Here is a 12,500-nt window from a genome sequence, read left to right as displayed (position 1 = left end):
ATGAAGCCGGCTCTACGCATCTGGTCTCCAGTGCGTCTCCTCGGGCCGGGGTACATGGCACCAGCCCTACGCATGGTGTCTCCTGTACGTGTGCATAGCCCAGTGCGGCCTATTCCACCTCGCCGCACTAGCATGGCTACGGTGAGCATTCAGCCAGGTAGGGTTGGGCAGGCTCGGTGCTCGAGACCTGTAGTGCGCCTCCACGGTCCGGTCTATCCGGTGCCTTCTCCAAGCACCAGTCCTCCTGTGGAAGCCCCACGTACCAGGCCTCCAGTTCCAGCACCCCGCACTCGCCCTGGGTGTGTGTTCCCAGCCCGGTACCACCAGTTCCGGCACCACGCACCAGGCCTACTGTGCGCCTCAGCAGGCCTGAGTCTCCCGTCTGTCCAGCGCCGCCTGAGTCTCCCGTCTGTCCAGCGCCGCCTGAGTCTCACGTCTGTCCAGCGCCGCCGGAGTCTCCCGTCTGTCCAGCGCCGCCGGAGTCTCCCGTCTGTCCAGCGCCGCCTGAGTCTCCCGTCTGTCCAGCGCCGCCTGAGCCGCCCGTCTGTCCAGCGCCGCCTGAGCCGCCCGTCTGTCCAGCGCCGCCTGAGCCGCCCGTCTGTCCAGCGCCGCCTGAGCCGCCCGTCTGTCCAGCGCCGCCTGAGCCGCCCGTCTGTCCAGCGCCGCCTGAGCCGCCCGCCAGTCAGGAGCCGCCAGAGCCACCCGCCAGTCAGGAGCCGCCAGAGCCGCCCGCCAGTCAGGAGCCACCAGAGCCGCCCGCCAGTCAGGAGCCGCCAGAGCCGCCCGCCAGTCAGGAGCCGCCAGAGCCGCCCGCCAGTCAGGAGCCGCCAGAGCCGCCCGTCAGTCAGGAGCCGCCAGAGCCGCCCGCCAGTCAGGAGCCGCCAGAGCCGCCCGCCAGTCAGGAGCTGCACCTCGGTCCGGAGCTGCCCTTCGGTCCGGAACTGCCCTTCGGTCCGGAGCTGCCCCAAGGTCCGGAGCTGCCCCTCGGTCCGGAGCTGCCCCTCAGTCCAGTGGGGCCCTTTTAGTAGGGTTGCCAGTCCTAGGTTGGTGGCGAGGGTCGCCGCTCAAAGGACGCTACTAAAGCGGAATAAGACTATGGTGGAGTGGGCTCCACGTCCAGCGCCAGAGCCGCCACCGCGGACAGATGCCCACCCAGACCCTCCCCTATAGGTTCAGGTTTTGCGGCCGGAGTCCGCACCTTGGGGGGAGGATTACTGTCACGTTCTGACCTTAGTTCTTTTGTATTTTCTTTATTTTAGTATGGTCAGGGCGTGAGTTGGGTGGGTTATCTATGTTTTGTGTTTCTATGTTGGGTTTTTCGTTTGGCCTGATATGGTTCTCAATCAGAGGCAGGTGTTAGTCATTGTCTCTGATTGGGAACCATATTTAGGTAGCCTGTTTTCTGTTGTGTTTTGTGGGTGGGTGTCTTCCGTGTCAGTGTTTGTTCACGTTACGGGACTGTTTCGGTTTTCCTTATCTATGCACTTTGTTATTTTTGTATTGTTGTTGTGTTCAGTATTATTAAATAATATGGACACTTACCACGCTGCGCATTGGTCTGACATTTCTTATTCCTCGTCAGATGAGGAGGACGAATTCCGTTACAACTCTGTAACTGTTTTAAATAGGTGCCCCTCTTTGCGAGGCATTGGAAAGCCTGATCTTTGAGTCCATTGTGTGACTTATTAAGCTAATTTTGACTTTTTAATTTATTTAGGCTTGCCATAACAAAGGGGTTGAATACTTATTGACTCAACACATTTCAGCTTTTCATTTGTAATTAATATGTAAAAATTCCTAAAATATAATTCCACTTTGACATTATGGGGTATTGTTTGTAGGCCAGTGATCAAAAATCTCTATTTAATCCATTTTAAATTCAGGCTGTAACACAACAAAATGTGGAAGAAGTTAAGGGGAGCAAATACTTTCGAAGGGACTGTATATGCACAAACTAGTTCATAAAAAGGAATGGCTTATGTCATCATGGAAGTAGAGTTTTGCTTTAGAGTAGAGAAGACAGTAGTACTATATACTGTAGGTAGAGAACATTGAACAGAACAACATGAATTGGGGTATTTACAGTACTATATATGTAGAGAACATTTTGACAGAAATGCAGCTAGAACCTTAAAGTCCCAGGCGCTCCAAATTATGATCCTTCCAATTCCCAGAAAATGACGACTTTGCAGACCAACACATATGTGAGTGGTGTTATCAGTGCAGATCCTAATTCCCTCTCTTTATTCCAAGCTTTTGTTGTTGCATTGGACATTTGATGTGTCCCTCTGAACATCTTTCCCCTTGCATTGACCAATAGCTGTTCTTGTGTTGACATTTTCACTTGACATTTTAGGAATTTATCAGAGGCTGTTATCCAGCGCGACTTACAGTTAATGTATTTATCTTAAGATAGCTAGGTGAGACAACCACACATCGTAGTCGTAGTGAGAACAGTTTTCCTCTGGAGAAGTTATCAGCAAAGTCAGTGCTAGTAGGAAAAGACAAGTGCAGGTTTGAATATTTAATTTTTAGGGGCGAGGAGGGAGGGAATGAGACGGAGTTGTCTTATTTAAGATACTCTTTGAAGAGGTAGGGTTTCAGACGTTTTTGGAAGATGAGCAGGGACTCTACTGTCCCAGCATCAAGGGGACATGATCCTGTACCTAGGTGGCTGACCACAGGACAGAACAGGAGAGGACAGGAGACTGCAGGACAGGATAGGACAGGAGACTGCAGGACAGGAGACTGCAGGACAAGATAGGACAGGAGACTGCAGGACAGGATAGGACAGGAGACTGCAGGACAGGAGACTGCAGGACAGGAGAGGACAGGAGACTGCAGGACAGGAGACTGCAGAACAGGAGAGGACAGGAGACTGCAGGACAGGAGAGGACAGGAGACTGCAGGACAGGAGACTGCAGAACAGGATAGGACAGGAGACTGCAGGACAGGAGAGGACAGGATAGGGCAGGAGACTGCAGGACAGGAGACTGCAGGACAGGAGAGGACAGGAGACTGCAGGACAAGATAGGACAGGAGACTGCAGGACAGGATAGGACAGGAGACTGCAGGACAGGAGACTGCAGGACAGGATAGGACAGGAGACTGCAGGACAGGATAGGGCAGGACAAGACTGTGTGATTTACAAAGCAACGCTGCCTGGCAGATATGATTGCTGTTAATCCAAGCAGGCGGATCATTTTTAAGCGATAATCCAGGCCTCAATCATGTCGCAGCAGTTGCCTTCTTTTGTCCAAATCCTGTGTTTTTTCTCTCTCCTTATCGCTCTCATTCTCTCTCTCTCCTTATCGCTCTCATTCTCTCTCTCTCCTTATCGCTCTCATTCTCTCTCTCTCTTTATTGCTCTCATTCTCTCTCTCTCTTTCATGCGCGTGTGTCTGAATGATTAGAAATACTCTGTGTTAGACTGGGTGAGGGTCAGACCTTCTGTTGGTGCTAATCTCTTTACAGCTCCGTTGGGTTGTCTTCATTTACTACAATAAGGCATCTGCCTAGTGTGACTGTGTGTGTGTGTGTGTGCTTGTGTGCTTGTGTGCTTGTGTGTGTGTGTGTGTGTGTGTGTGTATGTGTATGTGTGTGTGCTTGTGTGCCTGTGAGTGTGTGTGCGTGTGCATGTGTGTGTGTGTGTGTGCTGTTCAGCCCTGGGCTTATAAGGATCCTTTCTCTCGTTGTGTGCTGTCACTGCGTTTGTCTTCATCAGAGATTAATTGATATTGTAATTGCTTTTGCAGATCAGCCAAGAAATTGCATGACAATCCCCAGCCCCCTTTTCCATATTTCCTCTTCTCTCTCCCTCTCTTTCTCTCTCTCTCTCCCTCCCTCTCTCCCTCCCCCTCTCTTCTTCTCTGTCTGCATAAACATCTCTCTCATCTTTCTGGTGGTTGCTCTCTCTCTCTCTATTCTCCACCCCCCTCTCCACCCCACCTCTCTCTCTCTCTCTATTCTCCACCCCCCTCTCCACCCCACCTCTCTCTCTATTCTCCACCCCCCTCTTCACCGCACCTCTCACTCTCTCTCTCTTCAGGTTCAAACAGTAGCAAAGAAAGTGTCAGTGATGCCCCCGAACCAGACAGAACCTGTCATAGTCAGCAAGAAGAAACTGGAGTTCAAATGGGGCATGAATGTTCTGGGTGAGAGAATGCTATGGTTCTTTCCTCTCTATTCACTGAGGGGGCAACAATGTCCTGTTCGGTTCAACTCTCTTTCTGTTGATTGGACGGAATACTATTATGTCAATTTCCTTTTGTTTCATTGGTTTAGTTATATTCATCATATATTCATCATTCATGTTGAGAGAGCACATTGGTTATTTATGAACAGATGATTTAATGTTGTAATGATGTTTTCTGAAGGTTTAATTGGGTTCTTCATCACATTTGGAATGTGCATGGGGAAGATGGGAGAGAAGGGGAAGCTCATGTCAGAGTTCTTCAACATCCTCAACGAGATCATCATGAAGATGGTGGGCATGATCATGTGGTACGTGTCTCTCTGTGTCTTCCTGTCTGTGTCTTCCTGTCTGTGTCCTTGTCTGTGTCTCTCTCTGTGTCTTCCTGTCTGTGTTCCTGTCTGTGTCCTTGTCTGTGTCTCTCTCTGTGTCTTCCTGTCTGTGTTCCTGTCGTGTCCTTGTCTGTGTCTCTCTCTGTGTCCATGTCTTGTCCCCGTCTGTGTCCTCCTGTCTGTGTCCCTATCTGTGTCCCTGTCTGTGTCCCTGTCTGTGTCCGTGTCTGTGTCCTCCTGTCTGTGTCCTCCTGTCTGTGTCTTCCCGTCTGTGTCCTCCTGTCTGTGTCTACCTGTCTGTGTCACTGTCTGTGTCTATCTGTCTGGTTCCCTGTCTGTGTCTTCCTGTCTGTGTCCCTGTCTGTGTCCCTATCTGTGTCCCTGTCTGTGTCTCTGTATGGGTAGGTTTTCCTCCAGTGGAATGCCATTCCTCCAATGGCTGCAGTGCTGAAAAACATTCTATAGACAGTGATGAATTCACTGACAGTGATGAATAAGGGGAGGACTGCGTACATGAGAAGAATGGTGGGAACTGGGACCAGGGGCAGAGAGAGGATTGGAAAGGGGAGAAATATAGGGAGAAGAATTCCCTAAGACATGAAAGTGTGTGGAATGCTGAGGACTAGCAGGAGTAGGAGCAGAGCAGAAGCCTTTCTGGTTCCCAGGGAGGAGAGGGTGGAACAGGTCCAGAACGTAATGAATCCACAGACAGGAAAGGAGCCACTAGCTGCTCAGCAGGCCAGCACAAATCGGAGCGCAGACAGACTGATGCAGGGCGGGACAGAGGGACGTGGTGAGATCCATGTCCTTGGAGAGCGATGAAAGCCTTGATGCTTTGCAGGACAGTAGTAGACAGTCCAGTAGCACTGAAAGAGCGAGGGAAAAGAGAGAGAAAGGGGGAGAGACAGAGAGACTTCACACGACACTGGCCAATACCACTGAGAGAGAAAAACACACATCCCTCTCTCTCTCTCTCTCTCTCTCTCTCTCTCTCTCTCTCTCTCTCTCTCTCTCTCTCTTTCTCTCTCTCTCTCTCTCTTTCTCTCTCTCTCTCCCTCTCCACCAAAAAGAAGCACATAGTCAGGGAACATCTTGATGTGCAGCACATTTTCCAAGGGAACTGTGTTCTCCATACCACAAACCCAACGTAAATCACCCATTTTACACACTAAACACATGACTCACTACTAGGCCTACAGAGCTGGCCAAACAAACCGGCATGTATATACAAATAACATGTCATACACAGTACACTAAACACACTGGTCACACATAGTATACTACTTACTCTACCAAACAACTCTGGCTAAATGCCATCTTCCTCACAGATCAACACATAGTACACTAAACACACTGGTAATACACAGTATACTAACTACTCTACCAGACAACTCTGGCTAAATGACATCTTCCTCACAGATCAACACACAGTACATCCCTTACACCTCAGATGCTAAGCTTGTGTTGCTATGACCTATGACCCGCCCAGCTGTGGTTCCTTATCACCTAGTCCCACTGCCTCTTCAGTATTGATGCCATCGGTGGAGTGTGTCTCAATAGTCTAAAGTGGCTTCCTCTCCCCATATATTTTCCTACACCTGGAAAATTCTGGAAGAAGCCTCCTCACTAGCAATGTTGTGTCTCCAGGTACTCTCCAGTTGGTATCGCCTCTCTGATCTCAGGGAAGATAGCAGCCATCGGGGACCTGGAGGTGGTGGCTAGACAGCTGGGCATGTACATGGTGACAGTCATAGTGGGCTTAATGATCCACGGGGGCATTATCCTACCACTCATCTTCTTCTCCATCACAAGGAAGAGCCCCTTCACCTTCTACTCCGGGATCTTCCAGGCCTGGATCACTGCCCTGGGCACCGCCAGCAGGTAGGGAAGGAACACTCTAGGGGGGATTGTGTGTGTGTGTGGGGGGGTGTATATACTATGTTTAGATCATTTGTGCTGGTGTGTATTTTCCTTAATAGCACTGCATGGTACTGTATGGCATCAGGTACCGTAGTAAATGTGATGGAGGGATGTTATGTCACTGTGCATTGGTTGCTGGGCTATTTAGGTTAACCCAGAATAAGAGGACTGACAAACCAGAGCTGCAGAGCCAACTGTGCATGAATCTGGGTGATCACAGACCAGCTCTGTCTGACTGACAGACAGACAGACAGACAGACAGACAGACAGACAGACAGACAGACAGACAGACAGACAGACAGACAGACAGACAGACAGACAGACAGACAGACAGACAGACAGACAGACAGACAGACAGACAGACAGACAGACAGACAGACAGACAGACAGACAGAATGTCTGGGGCTCTGGATAAGGTTGTATGGGCCAAACTGGCCATGTTTCCGCTGCTTCTGAATCTGTCGTGCTGCTCAAACCAACTGTCATTTTGACGCATTAGGGAGGCTTTACAAAATAAGAGTAATCCTATCAACTTTCTCTAATTATATTATGACCTGGGCTTAGCTTAGGCTCAAATCAAATTCCTGCAATTCACATGTTGGATTGTAAAATACACTTGCTGTTATGATAATGCTGTTAGATTTCACCCCTTCTCTCACCCTCTCTGTCCCCCTCCCCTCTTTTTTAACTCTCACTTTGTACTCTCACCCTCCCTCTCCCTCACTCTCCCTCACAATTTCTGTCATTATTTTCTTTCTCAATACTTCTCTCTCTCTATAACATCTTTACACCATCTCTCCCCATTTTTATTTTCTTCCCTTTATCTCTCTCTACCTGTCTATATCCCTTTCTTACCACTCTCTCCTTCTCTCAGTGCGGGAACGTTACCTGTCACATTTCGCTGTCTGGAGGAGAATCTGAAGATCGATAAGCGCGTGACGCGTTTCGTGTTGCCCATCGGAGCCACCATCAACATGGACGGCACAGCCCTGTACGAGGCAGTGGCAGCCATCTTCATCGCTCAGATGAATGACATCAACCTGGACGCAGGACAGATCGTTACCGTCAGGTAGGCCTCTTCTTTACCACTAACAACCCTGGCCCAGGGGGTTTCTTAGGATACTTTTGTGTTGAGGTGTGTTACCTGGGTGTAATATATTATGCTTTAAGGTACAGTACTAAAGTGCAGTGATGGTTTTAAGGTTGTCATGCTCTGTATGTATGTAAGAGAAAGCTGTGTCACTTCCTCCATGGGTTTTTGTACCTTGAAATAGTCATCTAACTGTAGGTTTACTGTATGTATCAGTTGTGGTTGCTGATGACTTTTATGAGTCACATGCTAATGCATTCTGTGGTGACAATGTCTTGGAATGAGAAACGTATGTGTAACGTCAATTCCCTCTTCTCCTTCCTCTCCCTCACTCCTTCCCCTCCTCTCCTCTCAGTATGACAGCCACCCTGGCCAGTGTGGGAGCGGCCAGTATTCCCAGCGCAGGCCTGGTCACCATGCTGTTGATCCTTACAGCTGTGGGCCTGCCCACCCAGGACATCAGCCTGCTCATCGCTGTCGACTGGCTGCTGTGAGTCACATACACACAATCACTGTGATGTTACACTTCAGATACTCTGGTCTTTGTTTTCAACAACATGATGACATTAGACTGCAATGATTCAATGTTGCTGATTATCTCTATGAAAGAAAAGTAGGGTACGTCAAGCTGTGTCAAAATGCAATGCATATTGTCAACTGTAAAGGGTAGAGTGGTACTTAGCTGTAGATGGCATTGCTATTGTTGGCATCTACTCATCCATGAGAGCTCCTGTCTTGTAGTGTACCTGTAACACAGTGATCAGTCATGGCTGACTCTAGCATTGTCTGTCTGTTGGGTCAGTGACAGAATGCGTACCTCAATCAACGTGGTGGGCGACTCGTTTGGTGCTGGGATTGTTGACCACCTGTCCAGGGCAGAGCTAGCTGAGATTGATGCGGAGCTCCTCTCCCCTGAGGATGAGGAGTTCATCCCCCCGCCCCCTGTCCTCACCGAGATAGACCTGGTGGACCTCAAGAGCCCCCCCGAGTTACCCCCCCGCTCCCCCCGCCTGCCCAAACTCAACCACCACGGCCACTCCAACCTGTCACAGATCTACTCCATCACCAACTCTCCCCGCTCCGTCCGCTCTCCGTCCCCCCGTTCTGTCCGCTCTCCCTCCCCGCGCTCCAACTGTTCCCACTCCCACTCCCCACGACCCTCTGCCTTCCGTACCCACTCCCCACGCATCCTCCGCAGAACAGAGCCTGGCTACTGCGCCCTGCCAAGCCACGACAACCAGGTAGGCTTGCTTCCCATTGACTTACTGCAGGGTTACAGCTACCACTAGTCCTAGGGCTCAATCCTAACTTCTTGTTTATCATCTATTGATATCAATGGAATATTTGTGTGAACATTTGAGTTGGATGGTCCTTTGATGGCCTGTCTCTGACTATATTTCGCTTTGTCTTCCCAGATCCCCACACTCCCTCGCTCCCACAGAGAGAGAGACAGAGGGGATAGAGACAGAAGGGAAAGAGACAGGGAAAGAGACAGGGAAAGAGACAGAGAGAGAGATAGAGGAAGAGAGAGGGAGAGACTGCGGGGGCGAGACAGCGACCGATATCAGAGCGAGACAGAGGAAGAGGAGGAGAGGGATAGGGTGCTGGATGAGGGGAGTGAAGGAGAAGAGAGTGACGACACTGCTTACGACCGCAGGAACACCATCCTGCCCTGCGACCTGCCCTGATTGGGACGCCTCTATGAAAACACTTCTGTTTTACCACAGTTTTACTACACTTCCCCCAACTTACTGCACTCTACCACCTAGTACCACTGTGGTGTTTTTGATAGAGGTCTGGGTTGGTGGATGCAGTGCTCTACAAATTGTTACTATTTAGCAGTTGTCTGATTTGAGTGTTCTTGTGTGATTTGAGTCCTGTTTGACATGATCAGGGATCAATAAGCTTGCTTTGAGCGATGACGATATTTATGTTGCTATGGCAACGCCCTTTAATAATCTTTTAAAATAGAGCCCATGCCCTAACTTTTGCGCTTCAGTGTGCTGCAGAAGGGAGCTTTAACTTAGTGTTGTGTCCTCTGTCAACCCAGCTCTATTCTCTGATAATCACTGTCTTGTTCTAATCATTTCAGCTAGCCAGTTCCTCAACCTAACCTCTACCCTCTAGCGTGGCTGAGAGAGATGCTGTACTGAGATCTTGGTGTTCAGTGTCAGTTAACGCACAATCAGAAATGTTCTCTTCTCAACTTCCAAAAGGTCATCTGTAGAACGTCATCCATCTCCAGCTGTACTGCATAGAATGATTCAACAAATAAATACTAATTCTACTTATATGTAAGTTAAAATGTAAGATAAACTTGCTAACAACTATATGTAATTAAAGGTAACAAACACACTGTAGTCAAACTATTTTTATACTTTTCTACCTCCTCTCTCCCTCTTCTCTTCTTCTCCTTGTCCTCTACAAACTCAACACTTCACTTGATTTTACCTCAACTTGTACCTCAACTTGTCCTGAAATGACAATCCTAATACGGTTATTGTTGTTAATATTGTTATTTCTCAGTATTTATGTATGGTTAGTCATTTTTTGTCATTGTCTGGTGTCTGAAATGATGGTTGTTAGTATTTTTATACATTTTTTCCAGCACCACAGTCTTCAGTCTGTGTTGCACAGCAGTCTGTTTTCATTTTGATTCATGTATTAATTTACTTGTTGTTTCATTACTCTTGTACTTTAATTATTTATTGGTTAATTAAGAGATATTCTTATTGGTTCTGTCATATTGATTTGTTTTCCTCTGTCCCTCTGAAATGCCTTTCGTTGAAGGTCATTACTGCCTACCCAAATCCTTCGTCTTAATGCAGGTTTGCAGATCCAGGTTGTGTGTATATTGTATGTAATAAAATCTTAGAGATTTATTTAAATTACAATGACAAAGATTTGGTTATTTCTGTACCTTGTGTAAAAACTGTGTACAGATTATTACTACAAAAAGGGGACACACGTCAATATTTTGTGACTAAAGACAGGGATGAAATCCAGTGGACAAGGATATTACTGGACGTTCAAGTTGCAACTGACACACCAAACCTCGAACACACACACGCACACGCACACGCACACGCACACGCACACGCACACGCACACACGCACACAGCATCACATTTACACATTGATGAGACAAAGACACACAGAGATATCAACACACTTAATCCTCCCAAAGAAGAGTTGGGGAGGGAGGGAGGGAGGGAGGGAGGGAGGGAGGGAGGGAGGGAGGGAGCGAGGGATGGGAGAGGAGAGGAGAGGAATAGAAGAATAGAAGAACGGCAGATGGCCAGAAAGACGTCAATCCAACTCATTCTTCCAGACAGCATAGGGCACTGTGGGTAATTGCAAACAGGACTGACGTTAGTGTTGGGACCCTGCACGTCACGGAGAGAGGAGGAGAGGATGAGAGAAACAGGTAGATAATAAGGGAAAGCTTCAGGCCACAACAGGCCACCACCACCTAGTGAAGCCAGTGAACAGGGACAGACATGCCTCGACTCTCTGGGTGAAGGTATTCAACAAAACAGACACACTATGATTACTTTCTTTTCGGCTCACATACAGGAATTCCTTACACAACAAGATTGCCACTTGTATTTTTTTGTCAATTCAATGAATAGCAACCAAAAACAAGCATAAATCACTCAAAACCACAAAATGAGTTGTCCATATATTACACTAGAAACCTCGAACCCACAACACGACATCGGAATGTCAGCCAACCCGGGGGGAGAGGGGGGTCAGGGTATGTAATCATTGGGACAGTCATCAAGCAGTGAGGGCATGAAGAGACTCATCTGCTCAAACCGTCAGTGTTACTGAAAACCCATTCATTTCAACTTCACTTCAGTCTGGCTTTTCTCCAGTTTTATTTAGAAGCATTTAATTCTCTCTTTTAGCAACAGTCACTGAGTTTCCTCAGTCCTCCCTGGCAGAGTAGAGGGCATGGAACTGGTTGATGTTATTTCTATGTAGAGGATGGTAATTGATATCATTACATTAGTGTCACACTTATCGCATGTTTATTTAATCCCACTTGCACAATTCACCATTTCTGCCAACTAGGCTTTTTTCCCAGTAGCGCGGAGGGTGAAGAATGTTGCAGAAAGAAATGCATTACAGACATGAATCACTGTACTTATGAGAATGTTTTGTATGGTTGTCCCATAAAATGTATGTTGTTTGTATAATTCGTTATTGTTTACATAATTATTTCAATCTGCAAAATACACAGTCCATGTTTCTTCTGGCTTCATGGCTCAGAAGAAGCAACCACAGAGTCCTCAGTATGATGTCCCTGAGCTGGGATGACTGGGAGGATTAGTCCTCAGTATGATGTCCCTGAGCTGGGATGACTGGGAGGATTAGTCCTCAGTATGATGTCCCTGAGCTGGGATGACTGGGAGGATTAGTCCTCAGTATGATGTCCCTGAGCTGGGATGACTGGGAGGATTTGTCATCAGTATGATGTCCCTGAGCTGGGATGACTGGGAGGATTAGTCCTCAGTATGATGTCCCTGAGCTGGGATGACTGGGAGGATTTGTCATCAGTATGATGTCCCTGAGCTGGGATGACTGGGAGGATTTGTCCTCAGTATGATGTCCCTGAGCTGGGATGACTGGGAGGATTTGTCCTCAGTATGATGTCCCTGAGCTGGGATGACTGGGAGGATTTGTCCTCAGTATGATGTCCCTGAGCTGGGATGACTGGGAGGATTTGTCATCAGTATGATGTCCCTGAGCTGGGATGACTGGGAGGATTAGTCCTCAGTATGATGTCCCTGAGCTGGGATGACTGGGAGGATTTGTCCTCAGTATGATGTCCCTGAGCTGGGATGACTGGGAGGATTAGTCCTCAGTATGATGTCCCTGAGCTGGGATGACTGGGAGGATTTGTCCTCAGTATGATGTCCCTGAGCTGGGATGACTGGGAGGATTTGTCCTCAGTATGATG

At 48.2% G+C, this 12,500-nt stretch overlaps 1 protein-coding gene across 1 annotated transcript in view; it reads left to right on the top strand.

Moving 5' to 3' along the window:
- LOC120044649 (excitatory amino acid transporter 2-like) overlaps nucleotides 1-10,371 on the top strand; it is a 13,592-nt gene extending 3,221 nt beyond the window's left edge. Inside the window, exons 3-9 of the mRNA XM_038989324.1 lie at nucleotides 4,049-4,154; nucleotides 4,377-4,503; nucleotides 6,172-6,405; nucleotides 7,319-7,513; nucleotides 7,890-8,024; nucleotides 8,337-8,775; nucleotides 8,950-10,371. Of these exons, the coding sequence (XP_038845252.1) occupies nucleotides 4,049-4,154; nucleotides 4,377-4,503; nucleotides 6,172-6,405; nucleotides 7,319-7,513; nucleotides 7,890-8,024; nucleotides 8,337-8,775; nucleotides 8,950-9,222 (1,509 nt within the window). The 3' untranslated portion in view covers nucleotides 9,223-10,371. The remainder of the gene's footprint in view (nucleotides 1-4,048; nucleotides 4,155-4,376; nucleotides 4,504-6,171; nucleotides 6,406-7,318; nucleotides 7,514-7,889; nucleotides 8,025-8,336; nucleotides 8,776-8,949) is intronic.
- The last annotated feature ends 2,129 nt before the right edge of the window (nucleotides 10,372-12,500 follow it).

The sequence above is a fragment of the Salvelinus namaycush genome, chromosome 3 (genome assembly GCF_016432855.1).
Source record: "Salvelinus namaycush isolate Seneca chromosome 3, SaNama_1.0, whole genome shotgun sequence".
NCBI classification, from domain to species: domain Eukaryota; kingdom Metazoa; phylum Chordata; class Actinopteri; order Salmoniformes; family Salmonidae; genus Salvelinus; species Salvelinus namaycush.
This window is presented reverse-complemented; position numbering and strand designations above follow the sequence as displayed.